Source organism: Cyclopterus lumpus, chromosome 14, assembly GCF_009769545.1.
Source record: "Cyclopterus lumpus isolate fCycLum1 chromosome 14, fCycLum1.pri, whole genome shotgun sequence".
Classification (NCBI taxonomy): Eukaryota; Metazoa; Chordata; class Actinopteri; order Perciformes; family Cyclopteridae; genus Cyclopterus; species Cyclopterus lumpus.
Window position 1 is genome coordinate 18,116,166 of NC_046979.1, and position 24,481 is coordinate 18,140,646.

The window sequence follows — 24,481 nt, forward strand, 5'->3', positions numbered from 1 at the left end:
TTGGAGGGAAGTCAATATGAACTGCAGTCAATGAGCCTGTAAACCACTGAGGCCGACAGGCTGCAGGGCCTTGGGGCCCCTCAATGCCCCCACCAGGTCTGCTCTGCTCACAAGATATGTGAAGGACACACACACACACACACACACACAGACGGACACAAACACACAGACAGACACACAGAGAGACAGAGACACACACACACACACACACACACACACAGACGGACACAAACACACAGACAGACAGAGACACACAGACAGACAGACAGACACAGACACAGAGACTCATTGCTTCGTAGTCAGATATGAACCGTCAACAACTATTTAATTATCCACACAGACATGCATATAAATATATATTTATACACACACACACATTCTAAGTGCTGATATTGTGTGACCATGTAAGGTTCAGCTGTACAAATCAGATTATTTCTGGCACTTCCAGCTAAGACTGGCTTGAGTGTGTGTGTGTGTGTGTGAGTGAGTCATTAACATGCGGCCGCTCGCCTGATTCACTTTGAGGAAACTGCTCCTTTTGCTCTGAGCGCCGTTCATCTGACGGACAGTGAAGACGACACTTGTGTGAGTCAGACTCTGCATCTCCAGCCTCGGTGCACCTGCCCTTCATAACTTCACGTCACATTCCAGTGAGGGCTTTCTGAGAAATATGCTGTAACATTCATCCCTTTTTATCAATGGTGAAAGCCAACAGATGGAACTAGAGTGACAGTTTCAGCATCAAACAAAGAAACAAAAAGCACAAAGATGAGACAGAATGAAGACAGATCTTTAATTTTAGTGCCTCAACACCTCAAGCAATGCGGTGTAATTTTAGCCGTACGCGAGATACTGTCAGCCGACTTCATGCTTTCAGTTAGCAGCTCAGATATAACATGAAAATAAATAAAGCAATATGGGATATATATATATATATATATATATATATATATATATATATATATATATATATTAGGATTTCAAGTGATTAAAAACACAAACTGATGTTTATTTGAGGGTGCATTCATGCTCTGGCGTGAAGCTCCGGCATCAGCGTGTCGGGTCCATCATCGGGACGTTTAATGCTAACAGTGTTCCATCTTCAGGAAATCCAACATCATTTAAAATTAGATTTGAAGCTGTTGGGCTTTGATGCAGATCACATCCAAGTTTTAAAGATTTTTTTGTGTGTTGTCGTTTTGAGCAATGCTTATGGCTCTTCGATGGCAAAGTGAACCGTCTCAACATTTATTGGATGGATCGCCTGTGCCGGGGGGGGAATGGATGCTTGTGTTTTGTCTTGCCGTCTTTTGTTGTTTGGTTAAAATTACAAATAAATAAAAAAGGACTGCGGAGATAATATATTTTCTACAACACTTGAATGCACCAAGTCACAGCGATTCACCGTCACATGATCGTTCATACGGTCGGCATGATTACCGCCTGCATTAGGCCGATGTGCATCTAGGTGCACAGAAGGAGCTGCATCACAATAATGTGACCCGGCAGTCGGGCCACACCAACAAAGGCCGACACCAGCTTCACGCTCTACGAGCAAAACTAAAGAAACTACAGTCTCAGAGCTCCAGAGCCTATTTTGAGTGTGATCTTGTCCAGAAACCTCCTGACTCTGGGACAACGATTAATACGGTTGCCTGTCGTCTTTCTCCAGGTACAAGGAGCTGATGACGGGAAAGACCGCCAGAGAGATCATCGCCATTCTATGGATCCTCTCCTTCGTCATCGGGCTCATCCCCTTCTTCGGCTGGAACTTGAAGTACATGAGCTGTGGGAACGGCAGCTCCAGGGCCGACAACGCCACGAGCGCCGGCCTCGCGTTGGGGCCGAGGGCCGGCGGAGACTTGCAGAGCTGCAAGCCCAGGTGCTTCTTTGAGAGCGTGGTGGACATGCAGTACATGGTCTACTTTAACTTCTTCGTGTGCGTGCTGCCCCCGCTGCTCATCATGCTGGGCATTTACCTGAAGATCTTCACTGTGGCCCGGAAGCAGCTGAGACTGATCGAGCTCAAGTGCGTGGGCAACGGGGACAGCCATAACCACGGGCTGCTGCAGAAGGAGATCCGGGCGGCCAAATCCCTCTCCATCATCGTCGGACTGTTCGCCGTCTGCTGGCTGCCCGTCCACATCCTCAACTGCCTCACGCTGTTCTACGAGGAGCTGCAGAAGCACGAGATTGTCATGTACGTCGCCATCATCCTGTCGCACGCCAACTCCGCGGTCAACCCCATCATCTACGCTTACCGCATCCAGGACTTCAGGAACACCTTCCGCAAGATCCTGACCCAGCACTTCCTGTGCCGCAGGGAGGAGCTGTACCTCAGCTCCAACGGCAGCAGACGCAACAGAGACCAGATCCACATGACCATCGACCCTCTGCTATAGAGGGAGTCGTGGCGGAGAGGTCTGTGTCAAGTTTCATTTCCACTGAGGTTTCTATGTTTACAGAACGAGGGTAAGATGTGAAGAACCGATGTCAAACGCGCCCTGAATGTGGACATTTATTTATGAATCAGGGGTCAGGCAGTGTAACGTTGAATGGAGAGTCTGACCCTTTGTATTGTGAAGGTTTCTGACTTTTAAAAAACACGTTGAAGCTAACTGGATTTGCAGGACTGTTAAAGGATCCAAACCACATTCTGATGCTATTTATCTTTCTGAATCCACCCGGTTTCAACTCCAAACACTCCTTTTGCCCCACTATTTTATATCGTCAACAGTGTTTTAATTAATTTATTTGAAGATCAAAACAACTCTATGTGGCTAGAATTGTACTTGTGGCCCTACAGTGGTAGTAGTCGGTAGTTCTCTATTAATACTGTTTTAATAGCAGGGATCTGCTGCCAGTGTGGTCCCGCTGCTGCACAACGAGGACGGGCATCGACAGCGGGATCAAAATCGACGGGGACCCTCATACACACTCAATTACAAGTGAGGGGGGAAGATGCAAAACACAAGACTGAAAAGCTTTGCCTGTCCCATGAATCATCTCCCATCCCAAAATGACCCCCTGTGGCTCAGAGCATTGTTGTGGCGCCTAAATAAACAGCACGATCCGATCGAGTCACGCAGACCCAGACAAAAGAAGCCGTTTAGCGAACCACACCTGCAGCGGAGCTCCATATCATTTCCATGTTGACATTTCTGCAGACAAAAGCTCAGGAAGTGGGAAAACGATGGTACCCTTTATAGAAATATGGCATCTGCACGGATACATTTTGCTTTTTTTGGCAAATTTGATACTTCAAAATCAATGCAATTTATGTTTTTCCCCCTCCTCACCCAAGCTGCTGGTACACATGTATTTCATGGCTTACATCGCATAAAGCACCATAACACCACCCCCTCTGACACAGCTGGGACCCCGAGGCTCTCATCTGGTCCTCCAACAAGCTGCCGAGGTCACCGCCTGAGCTCAAAGAAGCGCTTTCCTTTGAGAAGACGCTCCTGTTGAAAGGAAGAAGCTTCCAACACGTTACACTAAGGACTCCATTCGCTTTACTCTTTAGAAGAATGTCCAGCTGAAGCCCAAATAAAATAATACCATTTTGAATCGGGTAACAATGATGAAATGTCCCCCCCGTGTCAAATCTTAAAGCTGTGCTTTGTCTCTTTCTTTTTTCATCGGCATTATTGTGAACGGTCCTGGTGAGCTTATACAACGGAATAAATTGGCCCCACATCTAACGAACTCCAAGGGCTAAACACAGGAGTGTGCCACAGCTTCAGTCCATTCCAACGGAGACATCTATACTGTAACTGCGCTGTACTGTCGTGTCAATGTCTTTGTTTATTGATGTGTACAAATACATACTGTAGGTGTCCAACTTTCTACAAGCTATTGATTGATGTCAAACGATTGCCTTCTTTTGTGATTTGAAAAAGGTGAGCTGGACAATGAGTTGACCTGGTGCAACATTCCTGCCTTTCATTCCGAAGCACCATCAGTCTGTCATATGCTACAGTGTCGAGGAACCTTTCTGGAGGCCGTTCTGTCTAAAGTGCAACCGCGACCCGATACTGCTATTTAACATGATGCAAGCTGTATGTATGGTGACTTATTTTGTTGATAAAAGGCAATGTTTATATTGTCACAGATCAGTCTGTATTCCTTAATTACAACTTTATAGCGCATGACGATTTATTTCTACATGCGACACCTCGGAAACACGAACATTCAAATGCTTCTGAAGTCGCTCACTACACTTCCCTAATTGATGCCTTCTGGTAGAAAAGAATAACCTAAATATAGCGCCGCACATACTCAATGAACAGCTGTGCCGTTTCCCCGGAAACCGATGGAGAACCCATCCAAAAAGAAAAGAATAAATAAAAGCAACAGCTGGTGTCTTTCATGGAGACGAATGAAAAGGGCAGAAACCGCGGTGGTGTTCCTGTGCTCCGGTGCTGTCCGCGGTGACCCAAAGTGTACAAAACATCGTCTCTCAGGTCCAAGAGGGCCCGCGAGGACGTGCCGGTCCGCCCTGAACAGACCTGGGAGTCACAGGGCGGCCGTCCCGCTGAGCAGCGTGGACATCTCCTGATCGGACACGCTCTCCTGCCGAGTCCCCCCCGTGGCCCGACACAGGTAGACGGCCAGGATGTGTTTGCACTGCGGAGAGAAGAAGAAGAAGAAGAAGAAGAAGAAGAAGAAGAAGAAGAAGAGTGCAGACGCTGTCTCTCGACGTGAACGTGGCCGATGTGATCGATGAGGCCGCCTCGGAGCGAAACGGCCCTTCGCTCATTTCAATACAAAGATCTCACGTAAAGAGCAGACAAGAGAGGAGCTGCTGAGCTCAGAACGGCTGGAAACCTTAATCCAAGAATATTAGTCACAAAGCAAATGCCACAACAATTTCTAATATTTACAGCAAATTATAAACACTTCTAGAAATGAAAAACGCAGCAAGTTATTATGACGTGTGTGTTATTGTCCAAACGGATCGTTTGGCCGATGAAACAAATACGAGGTTCAGCGACCACGACGGCAGCAGTCCCTGAACACACGCAGAAGCGCCTCTCATTAATATTCACGTGTTAATCATTGACTTGTTTTCCCCCTCAGCCCATTCAATGCATTAGAAATGAGATTTCCTCCACACTAACGCACCTGCAGATTGGTGTTTCACATGAACGATGAGCCAGAGGGCGCTGAATAGGACCTCGGTGCACAAGTTGGTTTCCTAGCTTCTCCGGTTTATTATATAGAGCGCTTTGGCAGTCTGCCAGTGGAGGGAGAGCTCCTCCATCGCTGGCCGCCTGTCACAGCAGTGTGGACCTCGTTTGGCCTCGTCCCGTCCTGTTGGAATCTACAGGGCGGCGCCGGACTGCAAACTTCATGGTCAAACTCTTTTTGCAGACTTTTCAGCCTCCGCACATACAACCACACAAGATCTCGACTCCAACTTTATCTCCCAAGCTATAAAAGTCTGACGAGGCGGTGAGGAGTTTTATTTCTGTCTTTTCATGGGGACTGGTATGTGTGGCCGGAGCGCTCACGGGGACTCTCCCCGGTCGGTTACAGCGCTCTGCTTCTCACACTGATTTTAGCAGCATCCTCCAGGGAGCTGAGTTTCCCTGATACTCGGAGCGCAGGCCGTTTGGTTACTGATGTTTAGAGCCAGTCGGAGAAGAGACGCCCCTCAGTGACCACAATCCATCTGTTGCACACATTTCAACGTGCGCTTCGTCTCACTTTTAGACCGGCTTTCTCCAGGACACACGGCTGACTGGCGAGACACAATGGCGTCCATGTGATCTGTGTGTAAATATGCTGCTGTGCTCATATGGAGTTCCACGGCAGGTCAGACATTTTTCTTAATTGAATAGTGAGGATGAGCATGAATATTAAATATTACACACGGCAGTAAAGGACAGAGCTCCTTTTAGGTAAGATGCACACTGGTATCCATCATGAAGTATAAACAGAAACAACATGTGATTTTAAGTAGGGTGAGTGTATAAAGAAAACATCACTTTACACAGCCGTTGTACTTTAAAAAATATAAATATTAATTTTTGAGCCCTATCCATTTCTGAAATCAAATCTACACCATTGCAGGATTCAGGTCAGATATCTCATGATACTTTTTGTGATATATTAGCATGGATTGCTCAAAAATACGTTAACAGAAACAAAACTACTTTCTAAAAAGTCAACAAAAATTAAAGAAGCATGAAAATCGGAGCAAGCATTGAGTGTCAGCCTTTACGTGTCAGCACCAAGGTTTCACAGGCAGCCCAGCATGCGTGTCACGGTTTAAGACTCACCAGGAGGCCCTCGTTCCTGCGCAGCACGGTGTAGGCGAAGGCCGGGCACGGGCAGTAGTGACAGGACACAAAGCAAGTGTACAAGCGGCCCGAGCCTCCAATCACCTGCAACAGATTCATAAAAGCACATTGAAATATGTGGCAATGCTCGTGTGCATTGACCTCTTTTTTACGAGGGAGAAGTCATGAAAATGCAGTTTGTATTGGCGGCCGCTTGCTGGAGACATGAAGCCCTCTCCTGGAACCCAGATGTCTCTCTACTGGTGCACACAGATTAACAGAGCGAACATGGAGTGAACATTTTTACTATTTATTTATTTTTCTCTCCATCTCACTCCACGTAACTTGTAGGTTGATTGTCACATTGACCAAATCACAATGTTCATGTCATGTCATCAAATCATAGAATCATGCATGCATCTGTTTTGACATCGACCGGCAGGAGGGAGAAAAGAAAAGAAACACTCAAAAGTAAAAATAAATCTTCATATCAAATCAAAATTTCTCTACATATGAATGAGAAGGTTCCACAGCAGAGAGTCCAGACTGGTGATGGAGACGTGTAGTGACGAGCTGCTTCTTGTGTTGACGCGGAAGGACAGCAGTCGTGGTATTTAACTGGGATAAAGGCATATCTTCTAACCGGGCCCTAATTAGGGTCAACAGCTGTTTGCTTAAATATGCAACAGTTCAAGGTACTGCATCGCCTGCACTACTTTAGGAAATGTACTCAAATGTCCTGGATGAGCAGATCTTACACAACTGATTGAACTCATTACTGGGAAACAATATTCAAAGTCTCATCAGAGTCCCTCAATCCAGATCTGCTCCCCATCGCCTGGATGTGCATCTTTGGTGTTCAAGGGGTCGAAGATCTAACTTGAAGAAATGAACGCAAAAACATGAATTGCTTTCCCTTTTGGGTCGAAGGAGAACCTCATGCCCCCAACTCTTCAAGTTCTCGCTGCGGGGACATCCGGAGAAATTAAAATCCACTTACATTACTTTGATAAATTGAAGACTCTCGATTTAGATTAATTCCTCTTTATTCTTTTTGACTCATTACTAGTTTCTGATTTTCTTGAATTACCCTCCTGTATTTTACTCATTTAGTTGGTGTAACTTGAGTTATTAACACTGAGCTAATATATAATGTGCTATAATGCTTTCTGACAAGTGAGGCAGTGCGAATGGAAATGGAAAACGACATGTACAGTGGATGGTTGTGTTCTTAATATACAAAACAAAAAGGCAGATCTTCTAAGCAGCAGCTCACTGTTTTCGTGTCACTTCACCAGAGAATGTCAGCCGTCGACTAAATGAAATGTAATGAATGTACTGTTGGTTCATGGCGTCTGTGGGTCAGTGGTTAGCAGGTCCGTCTTTCAATCAGGGGATTGACAGTTCAATCCCCGCCCCCTCGATGTGTCCTTGAGCAAGACACAACCCTGAATTGCTCCCCGTAGCCGTTTCTTACACTGTATATTTTACATTTTATTCTATGTCTCGTCTGCACTTTGTTGATTTGTTGTCTACTGTTGTTGTTTGTTATGTTTGTTATGTCTGACGTCCTATGTTGCACCAGCCACCACGCTAAGTTCCTTGTAGGTGTAAACCTACTTGGCTATTAAAAGTTTCTGATTCTGATTCTACGGTGTATTCATGAAATATGATTTTAACTGGCTTTTCAGCTAAATAAATGAAATGTAGACGTCAATATGTCAAGACCTCCTGCAGTGATTTTTTTAGAAAACTGACTTCACAGTTTTTCACAGACTTCTTCAATCCTGTTTTGGGGTGGACTCTCCTTCTGCATCTTTCAAAGAAGTGACAGACTAGCGGTTGGGTTGAAGCTGAGATTGCCTCCACCTCCACCACCACCACCACCATCATCATCATTTCACATTACCTATTAGGAGGAGACGGGAAATAAACAATGCATAATTAAACAAGCCCCAGCTGACAGAACCTCCTGTCCACGATGCTGGCGCTCAGTCTCCCCGGCGACAGACAGTGATGTAGGTCTCGTCGTCGTGCACATGACACACAAGGACATTAAGTCGCTGGATTAGCTTGACGCTTCACAATAACTAATGCCTCCCAAGATGGCAGAGCAGGCTCCATTATTCTCCAGAGCCTCGATAAATTAGCTTTCCCTGTGACCTCCACAAGCAAAAACATCCCATTTCTTCAACGTGACACTTCATTATTAATAAAAAGGCACAAAAGAGACGATGACATGGACTTAGAGCACCTCGGTGGAGATGAATAAAGCACCGTGCACAGCAGGATGGGGAGGGAAAGAAAGTACAACTGTGGAGACCAAGCCAAGGGCCTGGACAGTTTCTAAAGAGTTTATAGAAAACCAGCTCACACTTGGGTTGGCAGCTGACGCCGTCAGCACACACACACACACACCACACACTGCCTGCGTCCAGGTTTCCTCAGAGCGACACGATACCTCCAAGATGTGCCATTCGGGCGCCGAGCAAAGCTCTGGCTCCGTCTCTGCCCCAGAACGCCGGCTCTCACGGGAATCCTCCGGGGGGAAGCAGTCAGGACCCAGAGGAGCCGGCCTTTGGATGGCCCCGTGTCCACTGTTTCCACGCCACAAACAAGGCTTCAGGGAACCTTAAAGCTCTGGGAAGTCGTTGAGCTAAGGAAGCTTTGTATCCGTACTGCAGCACATTGTATGAAGTCTCTGCCTCTCCATACAACCAGGCACTCGCGTTAACACAGCCGCGTATGTTGTCCACAAACTAAACAGATATCTGATCAGAGGCACAGAAGAAGTAAGACTCCGAGCTGGTATCTTTTATTCTACTGTATCCTGCAACTTTACGGTGGTGAAGATCCACAAACTATTCTAGTATAGAAATCGTTGTTTTGGTCAACCTACAGTCCAAAACCCAGAGATATTCAATTTCCAGTTATAGATTTTTTAATTTATTTTTTAAGAGAGCAATTATGTTGAAGCTGGAACCTGAACATGTGTGGCATTATAGCCTGAATCTTATGAATAGGTCATAAATTGGTCCAATAATGTCATTCATTAATCCACCAACTGTTTCAGCACGACGGTCCTCAAACTCAATACTTTGCTGGTTGCTTAAAGGACCCAACACCGTCCCCCACAGAGTTCATGCAGTTGGCTTCATTACTGTTGTGAGGAAACTACTCACTCACTCCTCGGCTTTCCTAACGGGCCGCGTACACCATCGCATGTGAAAAGGTCACCGAGCGTTAAGAGTGAGATCCCAGCAGTGAAAGGCCATTCTCTCATGAGTTATTCATTCCTTTTGAGGGAAGAGGAGACTAAAAAACCAACATGAGAAACTCCATTATGTCTCATGGAAACCGCATAAAAGAAAAATACAATTTAGTTAATTGATCAACTACTTCAGCATCTCTGACACAGAGCACGCGTCACTTCCAGTAAACTCAAGATGCTCCAAGAATACATTTTTCAACCTGGGTCGGATGATTTTCTGGAAACCGCTCGAGCCGATGAGAGAAATCTGCTCCGTCATCCTCTCCTCACACAGGAAATGTGTAAGGACTCTTGGATGACTAATTGCGGTGGGGCTCCATCTTTTACGTAAGCCACTGCTTCCCAAAATGTCATCACTGCTTTCACTCCCTTCAAGAGGTTTAATAACGTTCTTCTAACTCACACTGCTGTCGCATGCTGCCCAAATATGGTCTATCCAGAGGGGGAAACATACACACAGACCACCAGACTGGCACCTTGCCCCAACTTCTACATCTTAAAAGTCAGAGACAAGCTGTGATACATGAAGCCAACTTAAACAGCTTAATGCCATGCCAGCCCTGTTCTGGTTCCAGATGTATAGGCAGGTAGCAGGAAGAGCGGGGTCTGTTTTCAACCGCTGCTTCCTGAAGCACTCGCCATCAAGTTCAAATCGTGAGTCAGAGAGCCGAGGAAGCTAAACATGTGTGGCACGGCTTTGCGACGACGGCATTTTGAACCAACTGTGTAAACTACAGCCTCACTCAATGCATCACGAACGGCTCCAAACACAAAGCAGACCAACGAGATCAGAGCAGCGGCACTCACTGCTGCTAATGCCACTAAATAAACTTCTTCCCAGACTCACGACGGGGAGAAAGAAGAACGTTATGCGATCATTAACATGCTGGGAAGCTTGTAAAACGTCCCCCGAGAGCTGTGTGCCCCAAAGGAGAAGCGTGGACCTGCAGGTACATCAGACACAACGGAGTAGCTTAACAGGTCAAAAGAATAATTCATGAGCCATTAAATACTCACATGCTCCATCGAATGTACATCCGGATGAATTACTCGCTTATTAAAGTCAACCAGACTTGGCCGTGTTAGTCTGAGGATGTTTATCCTTGAAAACAACAAGTTATTGAAATACATCGCAAAACTGAAACTTCTTGTTTTTACACTTTGATTTACTACTGATTAAACAAACAGGATCTCATGTGTTAATTAGAGCTCCAGAAGTGCTGATGGGACGGTTCTTTCCCCTTCAGACGGAGCCAGGCCGGCTGTTTCCAGCTCCATCGCTTTACAGCTTGCGAGTGAGTGACGGCATTCGTATGTGTGTGAGTTGTAAACTGAGGTGCAACAGAGCAGAAGGGAGACACGCGTGACCTTTCCTCAGGTTCAGACACGTCACTTCCACGAATCACGACAGTCTGCATCCAGTTCATTATTTTCTCTCGTGCCACAAATCACTGCTGCAGCAATGAAAAGTCTGGAGAGACTACGGCTGCAATCGATTCATGTTTCTATTCCCAGAGCCCAACGCAATGTCTTTTAACTTAATATTTCATTTCTCTTCATATATATATATATATATATATATATATATATATATATATATATATATATATATATATATATGACAAAGAAAAGAAGTTGATCCTCGTGTATGACGAGCTGCGACAGCAGATTTCTCTTCTCAAGCCGACTGATAATTTCTGCTCCGACAGACTAAATATAACATTAAAGCCTCAGTTAGTATACACAAGATGTTTTGTACAATCACAGACCTCAATATTCAAAATCTAAATAGCACTTGGTCGCTACCTCTCAAATCTTCTGCACATTTCTGACAGCAATCGTCGTTTAAGATCCAGTGACTTCATTAGGCTCATCGTTCCAAAAGTCCGTACTGTGTTTGGTCATAACTTTTCATTTTGCCGCTGCAAGTGACTGGAACTCACTACAAAACTCACTCAAACTAACGGCTCTCACCTCTCTCAACATGTTCAAACAAAAGCTGCAACAAGTCATAGTTGACTGCTGTACTTGCTGACCAGACATCACTTCTCTCTCTCTTCCTTCTTGTTTACAAAGATCATCCAGTAATCCGCCTTTTTTTTGGTGTACATAGTGTTTATTAATTTACCTATATTGTTTTTAGCCATTTTCTGTGTTTGTCATACTGTATTGTATCTGTGTTGTCTGGACTGTGCTACGGCCTCTTGGCCAGGTCATCATTGAAAATGAGAATTGGTTCTCAACTGATTTCACCTGGTTAAATAAAAGGTCCAAAAAAAATATATATATATATATATATATATATATATATATATATATATAGTCGGGAAAATCGGACACGGTTTTAAATATTAAAATTTTTTCCCCCCAACGAGAACAAAAATGGAAAAGAGCTCTTAAAAGGGGAAATTAAGTGGACGTCAACAATTGAAGTTAAAAGTGTCTCAACAGAACAGAATCCATGTCTTTATTTAGCGGCATTGTGCTTTCCTCTCATAAAAGCTCTTTCTGCAGGAGCCTGAAGGCGTTTACAGGAAGCGTGGAGTCACAATGACCACAGCCTCAGCACCGTGGGCGGCCACGTTGCTCCCGTCACAAGTCATATACGTCCATCAGAATGTGAGAACTTAATCAAGGAGCCCACTCGATGTAACAAACACTCGGTCGGTCCCTATTGTTTACGGTTTGTATTGAGATATTATAATACAACCCACAGAAAATAAAGAACTTGAGTTCGGTAGGTAGCACCTTTTATTCTCAGTGCCTCTATTATACAGGAATACAATGTCACGAGCCAAGAAACACACACAAACAGACACAAAAGTGTGTGCGTGTGTGTGTGTGTGTGAACCACGCCGGGACTTGACTTAATGGATGTGCCGCAGTACAAAAAGGATTCATTAAATTAAGATCTAACAACTAACTGAGGGGATTTATTTTTGTCCTGAATCAAAAGCTGAAAGCTACAAAAACTGGATCCAGAAAGGTTCGCTTGTCTTCAACACAACATCACATCATGTGCTTAACCTAGTCATGGCTGCTGAGCAGAGGACTCACATGTTTTGACTCATGAAAGATCAGCTGATTCAGTGGAAATTGACAGGAATAAAAGATGCTTTACAGGACGAGAGGTTGCTGTATCTTTAAATATAAAACACTGCAAGACTCAAATGAGACAAAGCACAATGAGGACTGAACACATATTTTGTCCTAGGATCAACTGTGCTATCTTGTTGTGCTAGATGGCCAAAATATATTTACAAGCCGTGATTAAGCTGGTTAGATGCTCCGATCAACTGGCATTATTTCACTTTTCAGTAGTCAAAAAACAATGTTAAAATGCAATTGGCTAATTATACGGGCAGAAGATCAGCTGGATTCAGAGGGATAAGAATACTCATGCTCGCACTGGTTATGTAGTTCCTACAAGAAACGTTTCAGAGTTGACAGAAGCGAGACAGACCTGGAACGCTTTGCGTCCGCTGGGTGAAGACAGACAAGTGACCGAATGCTGGTCCACAAGGTCCAAAGCCTGCAGAGCGCAAGGCCCGAAGACAAACTTCAGCCTGAAAGACACGAAGAAGAAGAAAAGGCTAAGGAGGTGCAGGCATCAACATTGGGTTATGCAAAGACATGTATTTATATATATGAACACAGTGTGTGCATTTGTCTCATTAAATAAGCCAGTGTTGACCCCCTGTGGGCTGAGAGCTTGTGGGGCTCCTGTTGGTAGAAGACACCATGTAACGTCCTGTTTTACAGACACAAACACCAAAACCTCACGCTTCAGATGGCAAAAAATACTATCATTCAGTTTGTAGCAGTTTTAAAGTGTTTTCTTTTTCACTATAACTGCACCAATATACACCACACTGTAACTGGCTCGATCTAATATCATACACACACACATATATATATATATATATATATCTTTTTATATATATATATATATATATATATATATATATATATATATATATATAAAAAAGACTTATGGCAAAAGGATGAGAAATACCATGTATGTTTATAATATTGACATTCAATGTAAAACAGCAATCCCAAGATGCATTCAGAAGAAACTAAATTCTGAACAATCACTCAATTTGTTAGTGTTTGAAGTCATTTTTTTCCCAACGAGGCCGAAATGAGAGAAACCAGGAGAACTATTGAACAATCGATCGACGTCTGCTGGTGAATAACTGCACGTGTATGCCGAAGAGCCTCTAAAGCAGCAGCTTCCTGACAGACAGAGAGGATGTGGCTGTGTTGAGTAGACAGTGAGTAGCTCTCCACTCGCAGGAACTCAAACCACGAAGCGTCTGAGTGCAGACGCAGAGCAGCATTACGCTGCGTCTCAGCATTACACCGCTTTGGTAAAGCCAGGCAGTAAAGAAACTCCTCGTTGTGGTTTCTCTTCACGCCCACTCGGATTCAGCCACGTGCCTTCTTTTTGTTTTTTAAACATAGATCATACCTCAGACGTTGGAGAATAACTAAGTTTATGAATAGCCTTAATAATGTAACTGATGTTTGCAGACTTATTGATAAATATCTGTGATGGAAGTTAATGGGTAATAAGGGGGACTGATACGATTGATACTTACACTTTATTTGATTGGTCTGAACTCTTGTAATAGCCTACTAAGAGACATTGTGCGATACAAACATTGCATTTCAACATTATAGGATACACGGGTTTTCAAGTCTCAATTTCAAAAAGACAACAAAAGAAAAAGTCACCACTGCGTGTTTGATAGAGAGCTGAAAAGATGCTCCAATTCTTTTTCGGCTTCATGTCGGATTTCTTTAAGATTCAAGTCTGTAAACTTTTTTGTCATTGCCTTTGTAAACACAGAGCATCCTGTGAAGACAGAATGAATAAGAAAGATGTTGAAAATGACAGAAAATAAAAATCTGAACATGTGCTCTAACAATGATTCAAAATCAAAATGAAAAGGAAGAAAAAAATATCAAGTATAAAGCAGAATGGGTTTGTTAAATGAGAAAAGTGAAAGCTGAAAGCCAAAGTGTGGTATTTTTTTCACATACTTGCAAAAGGAACATTACTGCCATTTATGAAGTTGACCTATAATAATTAATATTCAAAGCTGTATGCCTTTTAATTGACACAATGAAAGCAGAGATCAAGTGGTCACGGTTAAGAATCACCATGACAGCCAACTCTTAAACGGACAGTGAGTAGCTCTCCACTCGCAGGAACTCAAACCACGAAGCGTCTGAGTGCAGACGCAGAGCAGCATTACGCTGCGTCTCAGCATTACACCGCTTTGGTAAAGCCAGGCAGTAAAGAAACTCCTCGTTGTGGTTTCTCTTCACGCCCACTCGGATTCAGCCACGTGCCTTCTTTTTGTTTTTTAAACATAGATCATACCTCAGACGTTGGAGAATAACTAAGTTTATGAATAGCCTTAATAATGTAACTGATGTTTGCAGACTTATTGATAAATATCTGTGATGGAAGTTAATGGGTAATAAGGGGGACTGATACGATTGATACTTACGCAATGAGCAGGTCATCAGGAACTGCAAAAAAAAGAAAGAGAAAGCATAAATCATTTCTTTAAAACGTGTGATCGGGTATTATTTATTTACCGTTTTGTTTTTTTACAGAAAAATAAACTCCACCGTTTAAAGAGATGAAACTTCAATAAGCAATTTCTATCTAGTATCTGTATCGAAGAAATTGAACACAGTTTACTTATATTTTATACGGCATTTTATTAAAAAGCACTGCACATTCCACTCATTGTCAGGTTTTAGGAAGACTTTTATATTGGGGTCATGCTACTTTTTGGTAAAGGATTTGATTCTGTGAACAGTCTGACAGGCAGAGAGGAGCGCTGAAGGCCAAACAGTCGTGGGTTCAGGCCTCATGGCGGTTTGAGATATTACCCGTTAAAGACTGCCGAGATGAACTTGAAATGGCTCCGTGTCGACTATTTAAACCTCCGGCATTGACGATTCCCTCGGCGTGACTTAAGGACACAACACCAGCTCTTCCCAAAGTCAAAGATTCTGTGCTTTTCCAGTTTGGAAGGTAAACAAAGGCCAAGTACAGATAAGCAGTGAGAAAAGGTAATACAAGTCCACTGAGGCAGGAGGCAATCCTTTATGGATATGATCAATAACCTTGTTGTGGGTTTTGGTGGCAAAACATTCTCATATTTTATATAATGCTGACAAAAAAATGAAAACAGTGCTTTATGTAAATAATGTTCAAGAACTGCGATGTTGTCAAAGTAAGAGCCTGGTGTAAATAATAATAAAAATAATAATAATAATAATAATAAAAAGCTGACTGGCTGAATTTGCTTTAGTGTCATGCATTACACGCACACAAACGAACTATTGCTAATATCATCAATGACAAGTCAATATAGCTGCTGTTTAAGGGCCTGTTGTGGTGGATAGTAACGGAAGTCAACTGCCTGGAGGAAAGACCGTTACAGCAGCGCCACCCACAGGCCACTTATTAAACTGCATCGATGTAAAACTACAACAAGACTCAGTAAATTACCAAATGCTACATGAACGTTACTGAAAAGCAAAGTAAAGACAGCTGCGTTGTAATAAACGGGAAAGAAACACGTTGTTAATACTTTTCTAACAAAAGCGTTAACGGTAAGTTTGTTCAGAAAGTCACGCGACCGAGTTTGTCACGTTCTGCTTGATTAGCGCGTGACGGCTACTTTTTTTATTTTATTTTTGACCGTCATGTTTATTTCTCTTTACCACCCGCCACTTACTTTGGGACGTTTCCTGGTGTGTGTTTTCAATATCTCGGAAAAGCTGCTCGGCCACTGCAGGTAAAAATGAACGCATTTTAAGATCGTTTTTCCGGATACCGACGACTCCGGCAGCCAATCAGGTGCGACCGAAACATTACGACTTCCGGCTCGCGCTTTGGATTTCCCGCCAAAATGAAAATCACAACAATACGCTTTAAGCCGATATTAAAATGTGTGTGTATGTGTGTGTGTATATATATATATATATATATATATATATATATATATATATATAGTCAAATATGCCTATACATGTAAGCTGCTGTATACACTGGTTATATACTGTAATCTGCATATAGGCTACTGCATAAATCCAACTACATCATGCATATAAAGCAGCCTCCCAGATTCGTCATTCAATATTTATTCCATCATATATGCACTCTGCACCATTGCACTGTTGAATTATCGTTTACAATTCACAGAAACAGTCGTGTGCAGGTGTGGTCACCTGTTCTATTGAGGTTTTTTTTCTTTACTTCAATAATTACTTTTAACAAGAGAAAAACTAATATATAAGTAATTGTTTACATTTGAGATAGGTTTGGCCCCAAAAGAAGAGTAATCAAATGATTAAAACGTACTTGTTGTCAATGTCCCCACACTGTTACATGACAGGGGAGAATACGGTCGTAACCATTTCCCCCCCAAATACCCATTAATTTTGAATTTGTTGAACCACGACGACGCTTGCCTTTAGGCTTTAAGTGTTTTGGGTAGCCGGTTTTCTTTGGGCCCTCTGCAGTAGACTATTCAGTGATTAGATTGAAGCGGTTTATACAATTATTTCAGTCCATAATATGTTTAGTTAGTGTTCTGTGATCCAATTCTAATATTGGTAACCCCACACTAACTTTATTTTTATATTTGGAAGTTTGAAAACTAACTTTTTGCTTAATTAACTCGTTTATATTACAACTGTTATAGAAATTGTCATAATTCAACACTCAACTATCTCCTTTTAACCTGGAAAAGGAGATAGTTAATGGGAATGTTTGGCCTTGTTTTATTTCTGCGGATGTACAATAAGAGCAAAAGTAGTCAAATTCCTGGTGTCATACCATGTTTAAGATGTAACAAATGAGCACATTGAGAGTATAGCCTGCTTTTATCGCTTAGTCTCCTTAGGCATGAGTATGTAAAAGCTTTGTGACTTTCCAATACATTTTTCATAAGAACACAAAATACCAGTAATTCCTTGCTGTGTATCTGGTATTTTTCTTTTAGTCCGTTGCAGTGATGCGGTGTAGTGCAGGAGACATGAGGTCAGCAGAAACAGGCCTCTCATAGGGAGCACTTTGCTTGCCAACGAGCAATTTTGCGACATGTGAACCAGACCCGTATCAACAGGCCTGTCACTGGCCCACCTGCAAAGCACTCCAACGTCTGCTTAGAGTATATGGCTGTCCATTATGTTGCAAAAAAAAAAAAAAATTATATATATATATATATATATATATATATATATATATATATATATATATATATATATATATATAATGTATTATATAAACAAACAAGTTGCAATTGCTGAAACCATAATGTTTCATATTGCATGACGTAACCTGAAAGGTTTTAGTACACCTATTAAGAACCGCTACACTTTTCAGTGGTGGAGAACTGATCCACTTTATTTGATTGGTCTGAACTCTTGTAATAGCCTACTAAGAGACATTGTGCGATACAAACATTGCATTTCAACATTATAGGATACACGGGTTTTCAAGTCTCAATTTCAAAAAGACAACAAAAGAAAAAGTCACCACTGCGTGTTTGATAGAGAGCTGAAAAGATGCTCCAATTCTTTTTCGGCTTCATGTCGGATTTCTTTAAGATTCAAGTCTGTAAACTTTTTTGTCATTGCCTTTGTAAACACAGAGCATCCTGTGAAGACAGAATGAATAAGAAAGATGTTGAAAATGACAGAAAATAAAAATCTGAACATGTGCTCTAACAATGATTCAAAATCAAAATGAAAAGGAAGAAAAAAATATCAAGTATAAAGCAGAATGGGTTTGTTAAATGAGAAAAGTGAAAGCTGAAAGCCAAAGTGTGGTATTTTTTTCACATACTTGCAAAAGGAACATTACTGCCATTTATGAAGTTGACCTATAATAATTAATATTCAAAGCTGTATGCCTTTTAATTGACACAATGAAAGCAGAGATCAAGTGGTCACGGTTAAGAATCACCATGACAGCCAACTCTTAAACGTTTACCGGTACCATACACTTAAGTGTAACTATGATGCAAGTGTCAACGCTACAAAATCATGTACCAGCTACAGGAGAAGACAGGAAGTCAAAATGTCAGATTTCTGTGAGTGGTGGGAAATGTTGAAGCACATCTTAGTATACTCCTGTGCTGGAGGTTGAATAAGTTACACAGCAGGTAGTATGCTTTTTTTTGTTGTCACAAGCTACAAAGCAAAAAAAGTGCAACAATGGTGCAGACCATTCTTTATGTTTGGTTAGTTTTGTCTTTCTGTGTAATGAAAAGACAATTTACAGAGTTCAGATTTTTGTCAGGACAGTATCAAAAAAAAAAGAAGAAAAAAAAGAAAGAAGAGGGACTACAGAAACAAATACAAACATCAAACACCAATGTATATCTCTGAGAAAATTAGTTAAAGCTGCCTTCTTTCTCAAGTCACAAGGCATGGCATAACCTGACGTACTATTTTTTTTTTTTTTTAACCATGACAACATTGCAGAGCAGATCATTCTGGACAGGTTGGAAACTGCAGAAAGAGACAGCTACATGTGACACACCATGGAAAGCTCTATTGAAAAAAAACAATGAAAAAAACAAACATTGGCTCACTTTCATTATTCAGACGGGGTCCAGGAGTAGGCATAAGGATATATTTTCCGGCAAAATTAAGCTTATATCAGACATTTCACCTTTCTGCTGTGACACCAGTGTTCTCAACTTGTTTTTGAAGACATGTCTCCGTCTAGACCGAGGTGAGAAGCTACCGCTACCATCTGATAGTTACAATCCACGCATCATCTCCACTGTGTGGTGTGGATGGTCATCAAATATAATTGCCGTGTAAACTGTTCGTCTGCGTTTTGTTTTTAATCCTCAAATGTCCACAATGTTCAGACTTCGGTGGTGCTTGGCGGCACGGTCTCTGTGCGCCACTCGTGGTCAAGGACAAACCAGACGTCGAGTCTCTCAGCGTCGCTATGGTAGAAATATTAGAGTGGGTGTCAAGTCACGTGGGAGTGGACCGGGACAGCCCAACTGTGATAACTAAAAATTACACCCCTAACCTTCCCATTTAAAGTGGATCAATTTAAAAGCGACATTAAAATAAGAAATAATCAAGTTAAGAAAAACACTGCAAAAGGTTACTCTATTTACATACAATGATTTTCTTAAAAGACAAAGTATATCTTTACAGAAATCCAAAAATTTCAGAAATAGTCTCTTATGCGGTTTCTTTTTACATTTTAAGCTCTTCTTCTTTACAATAGCTCCCGTCATCCCCTCAGTCGCGTTTTGTTTATTTCACCGACAGGCTGGGTGAGTGCTTCCAGACCAAAGCCAGTCTTGCTCTGGAGAGCCCGGCCTGTCAGTGGCTGTTGCTTGTACTCTCAGCTAACAGCCAGTGGGCGCCATAGCACCAAAAATAAAAAGGACACCGTCCCATCTACTTGTCACACTCGCCAGTGAGCGAGGATAGTTCTGGGAGAGGTGGCGGGTGGGGTGAAAAGCTAGCCCTGGCGCAGGCCTCTCTTCTGGTTTTTGGGGCTGTAGTGAGGCGGGCTCAGTCGTCGCTGTCAGACAGGGTCTCGTATTGCTCTGACAGCAGAGACTGCCACACACGTTGCTGGGCCACCGGGGCGCCAGCAGGAGGCGGCTGCTGCTGCTGCTGCTGCTGTTGTTGTTGTTGTTGTTGTTGTTGTTGTTGTTGTTGTTGTTGCTGCTGCTGCTGCTGCTGGCTCTGTATGGAGGGGGAAGCTATGGAGGTGGGTGGCGTGCTGCTCAGTATGCGCATGGTCAGTGGGTTGTAAGGGAACTGCATGGATCCTGGGCCAAGAAGGAGAACATTTTAGAAGAATTAGATGAGCTAGCTCCAGGTTGACTTTTCCAGAAGACAGTTCTTGTCGGCATCGACAGCAGAGGCAGGACAACTCACCTGTGGACGAAGGTCGGTCGTCCCAGCCCCATTGGGCTTGGGCTTGGGCTTGTCTGTGATAATCTCCCTCCGAGTGGACGGAGGACACAGAAGACGGACGCTCCCCTCCAGCGTAGGCCTGACCAAGGTTAGGGGACTTGGTTTTCCGGCTGTTGGCTTTGCTGTGCTTCTGCTTCCCTGTAGATTCAGCAACAGGCAGAATGTGGATATGAGCAACGTGTTAAACATCAGATCCCATCTGATCATGTGTCATTCTGACATGCAAATTGGGCCTACCCATACTGGGTGACGGGTTGGCCTCCTGGCGGGCGTCACTGCCTTGGCCGGGTGTGTTGTTCATGGCACCGAGCCCTCCCTGGTGCTCCTCCGGTCTCTCCTCCAAGTTGCCCATCAAGGCTTTGCGGATGATGTCCTCCAGGCCTAAGTTATTGGCCGGGTCACTAAATGAGTGATTCCTGGGGTTGATGCTGCCTACAAACCACAACAAATAAAAAATACAATGAGACACCAACTAGACTAATGTATTAATCTCGGAGCGAGTTTAACCGCTACTTACTTGAGCTGGTAACAGCAGGCAAATTGAAAATCTCTGTGCCTGGTTGTGCGTTTCCTGTAAGAAAATGTTTTGCTGTTGAAAAGAAACCTGAATGTCTTCCATGAAATGGAGTTTAACTTGATACAGTGAGTCCAGTTGATCATGTGTTATCACATGCTTATTAATGAGCTTGAAAAATTGGATGGAACAGGTGGAATGAGTTGATTACACACAAATGTCTTGCATGCACACACACATCAGCAGAGTTTGTTCCATTGTCTGATACGTGCATGTTAGTTTGAAGGAGGAGAATAAGAGAAGGCCCACTTACCAAGATCAGAATCACCGACACCAGAGTTGGAGTTCAACTTACGAAAGATCTCCTGCTTCTTTGATTGCACCATAGCCGAGGTGTTCTCCAGCTTGGTGAAGAAGGCAGGCAGATAGCTGACACTCCCTGGGGACCGCGAGTCATTCCTTGAACCAGACAAAGGGTAAAAAGTCAAATAGCAAAGGGGTAACTGGGGCAACAAGCTCTTGGCACAAGGCCCTCTCAACCCCATTGAGAATGTTCTGCCTGCTGGCGTCCATACAAGAAATTGATTTACAGTCTCATATCAAATGTCAGGGCGCAAACAGCATTGTGGAGATCAAGTGTAGAAAAACATTACAGACATTTATACATTTCAATTCATCTACATTTTATTGTTATTAATTACTTTCTTAATTAACAATTCATTGAATTGTATAAGTTACAATGTTGATACCAATATCAAAACTAATTCTGAATCAAATTTAAGCTGCTAAGCCATTAAGAGACATCATAAGAATACTATGAATATCTTGTAAACAAGCAGAGTAAACAGGTTTAGAGGGTATGATTACATTTGTTTCATAGAAGTAGTAAAGAGGTGAAAATGAAAAACCAAAGTATGATTTAAATTTTGTACGACCACGTTATTTTCAAGGGCCTTCATCATTATCATCAAAGGTTATTATGACAACTCTGAATTCCCGTACCTGATCTCAGAGTTGTCAGCCTCTCGCCTCTGGGGTGGAGGCCCGATCGCCTCCTGTTTGTCCATGCCTTGGTAGCTCTGTGGAGGTGAGATGGGTTCATAGTTCTCCATCTGCCTACCGCCTCGCTCTGGAGATTTACCCGGCCTGGACAGGAAGCAGAGAGAGACAAATTGTTGTCACATGACGGCTAATAAATTAATTCGCTCTGACTATTTCAGGGTTAACAGGCTGGTCCAAGTACCTGGATCTAGACTTGTCAGGGGCATTCTCTGGGGAAACTCTGCTGGAGGGTCTCTGGTGGTGTGAGGCCTGGACCTGATTCTCAGGACTGTAGCGACTGGCCATCTTGGCTCGCCCTGAAGAGGAAACGGGTGGCCCCGTGCTCTGGAATGTGGCCGAAGATGAAGAGGAGACTGGAGGAGGGTCCTGATTCCGGGCGAAGTCCTGGGTTATAATATGCTGCAGGACAGGGAGTGACAATGAAAACCAGTTAGTTCTGTATGATGGGTGGATAAACATGGTAAATCTAGCATGTGCCGCATTACTTTGATTTAGATTTCCCAGCGTTTCTTACCGAAATGTGGTCTGCCAAGGTCATGACTCGGTGAGTCTTGGTAACCTGGGAGTAGCTCTCAGCCTGGGAGGATGGGGGCTGCTGGGAACTGGGCTGTGGTGGCTCCCCTGATGGCCGGTAACGACTCATGTCGTAGCCCCGCATGCCAGCTGGTGAAGGTTGAGACAAGGGACAGAGCTAATACACTGTATGTCAACAACAAATGTTCTCTTTGTTTGCAGGAGACAGGAATAACTTCAGCTGGCTTCTCGTGACAAGACTGGTGCAGAGGAATGGTGTCTAAGGTCTCACATGACAAGGTCAGTGGGGTAAGTCATTACAGTCACAGTAATTTACTCCATTTGCCAATTGCCAAGCAGCTCAATTTAGCCTTCAAAGCTGAATCTGTTATATGTCCTCTTTGACCTGAAGCAGAGAATCTTTAAATGAAATTAAACATTTTCACTATACTACTTACTCGAAAATATCATATGCTCAAACGGAGTTGGTGTGTTCATACTTGCTGCCTGTTGTTGCCCTTCCTCTGGTTTGTCTTGTTGTGGCTGGACTGGGGAACTAGCAGGGCTTATCACCTCAATGGTTCCTCCAGCGGTGTTGTCGTAGCGACTGGATGACACTGCAGGACAAGTACGGACAAAGAGTTACTATTAATGCTCAGCAAAGGAAACAATCTTAAGCTTTGGTCATTTTCTTCTTTCAGAAAAAGATTAGATTCAAGGTTTAACTCCTATGTGTGCTTGTCCACTCAGCAGTGTTTGAGCTGTTTGAATAATATAAGCTATGTCCTAAGCTACATGTATCCAACACACTCACAGCTGCTAGAGGAGTCAGAGCTCTGAGAGCCTCGCTCTCGTGAGTCTTTGTCCGAGGCTATCTGCCGTGTGATGATGACATCGATGAAGTTAGCGGCTGTGATAGTTGTCTTTCCACGAGTCCGAAGCTCCTCCTCAATACGGGACTTAGAGGTTTGAGGACCCTTGTCCTTAACGCCAGGGCCCTCAGAGTAAGCTGGATGGGGTTTTCCCCCTGGCAGAGACATAGCGCCATATGGGGACTGCATGGACCGCCTCTCTGCCTCCTGCTGCTGCTGTTGTTGTTGTTGTTGTTGTTGCTGCTGCTGTAGCTGCTGCTGCTGTAGTTGCTGCTGCTGTAGTTGCTGCTGCTGTAGTAGTAGTTGTTGTTGTTGCTGCAGTTGTTGTTGTTGTTGCTGTTGCTGCTGCTGCTGCAGTTGCTGTTGTTGCTGCTGCAGTTGCTGCTGCTGCTGTTCGGAGAGGCTGGCTGCTCGCCGGACGACAGCCGATGAAGACATTTCGTCATCCCGTTCGTGTTTGCTCTCCTTCACCTTGGCCACATCCATCTGCGGGGCAGAGGCAGCGGCATCCACCAGAGCGGCCAGAGCATCAGCTGCAGTACTGTAGCGTGAGCTACTCTGTGCTGCTGCCGACACTGCTGCTGAATGGGGCCTGCAGAGGAAATTAATTAAATTAAATTACATAAATGATTCAATTAATAAAGATTTCCTATAACTTGAGCACAGGCCCTCATGCATACATGAGCAGACATACAAAGAGTACAAGTGAGCCCATCTAAACGTAGGTTGAGACTTACATTAGAGCGGTGATGACACTCTTGCCCTGGAAGATGCTCGGCCGCTGCTGAACCACTACATCCTGCGTCCTCAGCGAGGGAGAAGCGGAGTGCAGATAACCTCGACTTCCAGGCTGCTCTGGTCCACCTGATGCACACACACAACCATGAAACATTGAAACAGTGGGTTTCAAAATGTTTACATTTTAAAGTGCCCTAGAGCGGTTACTGTTTAACAATCATGGCGGTAT

General features: G+C 43.4%; 3 protein-coding genes across 11 annotated transcripts in view; 1 reads left to right on the plus strand and 2 right to left on the minus strand.

The window, feature by feature from the left end:
• The window catches only part of adora2b (adenosine A2b receptor), a 12,226-nt gene extending 8,115 nt beyond the window's left edge, over window positions 1–4,111 (plus strand). For 2 of the 4 annotated variants that reach the window (XM_034549715.1, XM_034549716.1), the window contains one exon: window positions 1,673–4,111. In XM_034549715.1, coding sequence (XP_034405606.1) covers window positions 1,673–2,402 — 730 coding nt within the window. In that variant the 3' untranslated portion in view covers window positions 2,403–4,111. The remainder of the gene's footprint in view (window positions 1–1,672) is intronic. The other 2 variants (XM_034549718.1, XM_034549717.1) reach the window with 2 other exon arrangements.
• zswim7 (zinc finger, SWIM-type containing 7) lies at window positions 3,240–16,418 on the minus strand. The gene is made up of 5 exons (XM_034549719.1): window positions 16,326–16,418; window positions 15,081–15,102; window positions 13,022–13,124; window positions 6,288–6,392; window positions 3,240–4,629 (listed from the first exon to the last, which is right to left on the minus strand). Exons 1-5 carry the CDS (start codon window positions 16,399–16,401, stop codon window positions 4,519–4,521), a joined length of 417 nt encoding a protein of 138 aa, XP_034405610.1. The 5' UTR covers window positions 16,402–16,418; the 3' UTR covers window positions 3,240–4,518.
• Window positions 16,419–17,970: 1,552 nt separating this feature from the next.
• ncor1 (nuclear receptor corepressor 1) overlaps window positions 17,971–24,481 on the minus strand; it is a 48,165-nt gene continuing 41,654 nt past the window's right edge. For 3 of the 6 annotated variants that reach the window (XM_034549710.1, XM_034549708.1, XM_034549713.1), the window contains 11 exons: window positions 24,252–24,378; window positions 23,457–24,106; window positions 23,101–23,259; window positions 22,644–22,792; window positions 22,311–22,528; window positions 22,070–22,213; window positions 21,381–21,526; window positions 21,071–21,124; window positions 20,791–20,985; window positions 20,515–20,691; window positions 17,971–20,405 (listed from right to left, as the gene is read on the minus strand). In XM_034549710.1, coding sequence (XP_034405601.1) covers window positions 20,143–20,405; window positions 20,515–20,691; window positions 20,791–20,985; window positions 21,071–21,124; window positions 21,381–21,526; window positions 22,070–22,213; window positions 22,311–22,528; window positions 22,644–22,792; window positions 23,101–23,259; window positions 23,457–24,106; window positions 24,252–24,378 — 2,282 coding nt within the window. In that variant the 3' untranslated portion in view covers window positions 17,971–20,142. The remainder of the gene's footprint in view (window positions 20,406–20,514; window positions 20,692–20,790; window positions 20,986–21,070; window positions 21,125–21,380; window positions 21,527–22,069; window positions 22,214–22,310; window positions 22,529–22,643; window positions 22,793–23,100; window positions 23,260–23,456; window positions 24,107–24,251; window positions 24,379–24,481) is intronic. The other 3 variants (XM_034549711.1, XM_034549709.1, XM_034549714.1) reach the window with 1 other exon arrangement.

Bases quoted from the DNA above. Each gene is read 5' to 3' on its own strand.
- zswim7 (XM_034549719.1), bottom strand. From the start codon at position 16,401: ATGCGTTCATTTTTACCTGCAGTGGCCGAGCAGCTTTTCCGAGATATT. The intron at 15,103-16,325 runs GTAAGTGGCGGG...TTTTTTTTGCAG, and splicing joins ACACCAGGAAACGTCCCAAA to TTCCTGATGACCTGCTCATT. The intron at 4,630-6,287 runs GTGAGTCTTAAA...TTCTCTCCGCAG, and splicing joins GCAGGAACGAGGGCCTCCTG to TGCAAACACATCCTGGCCGT.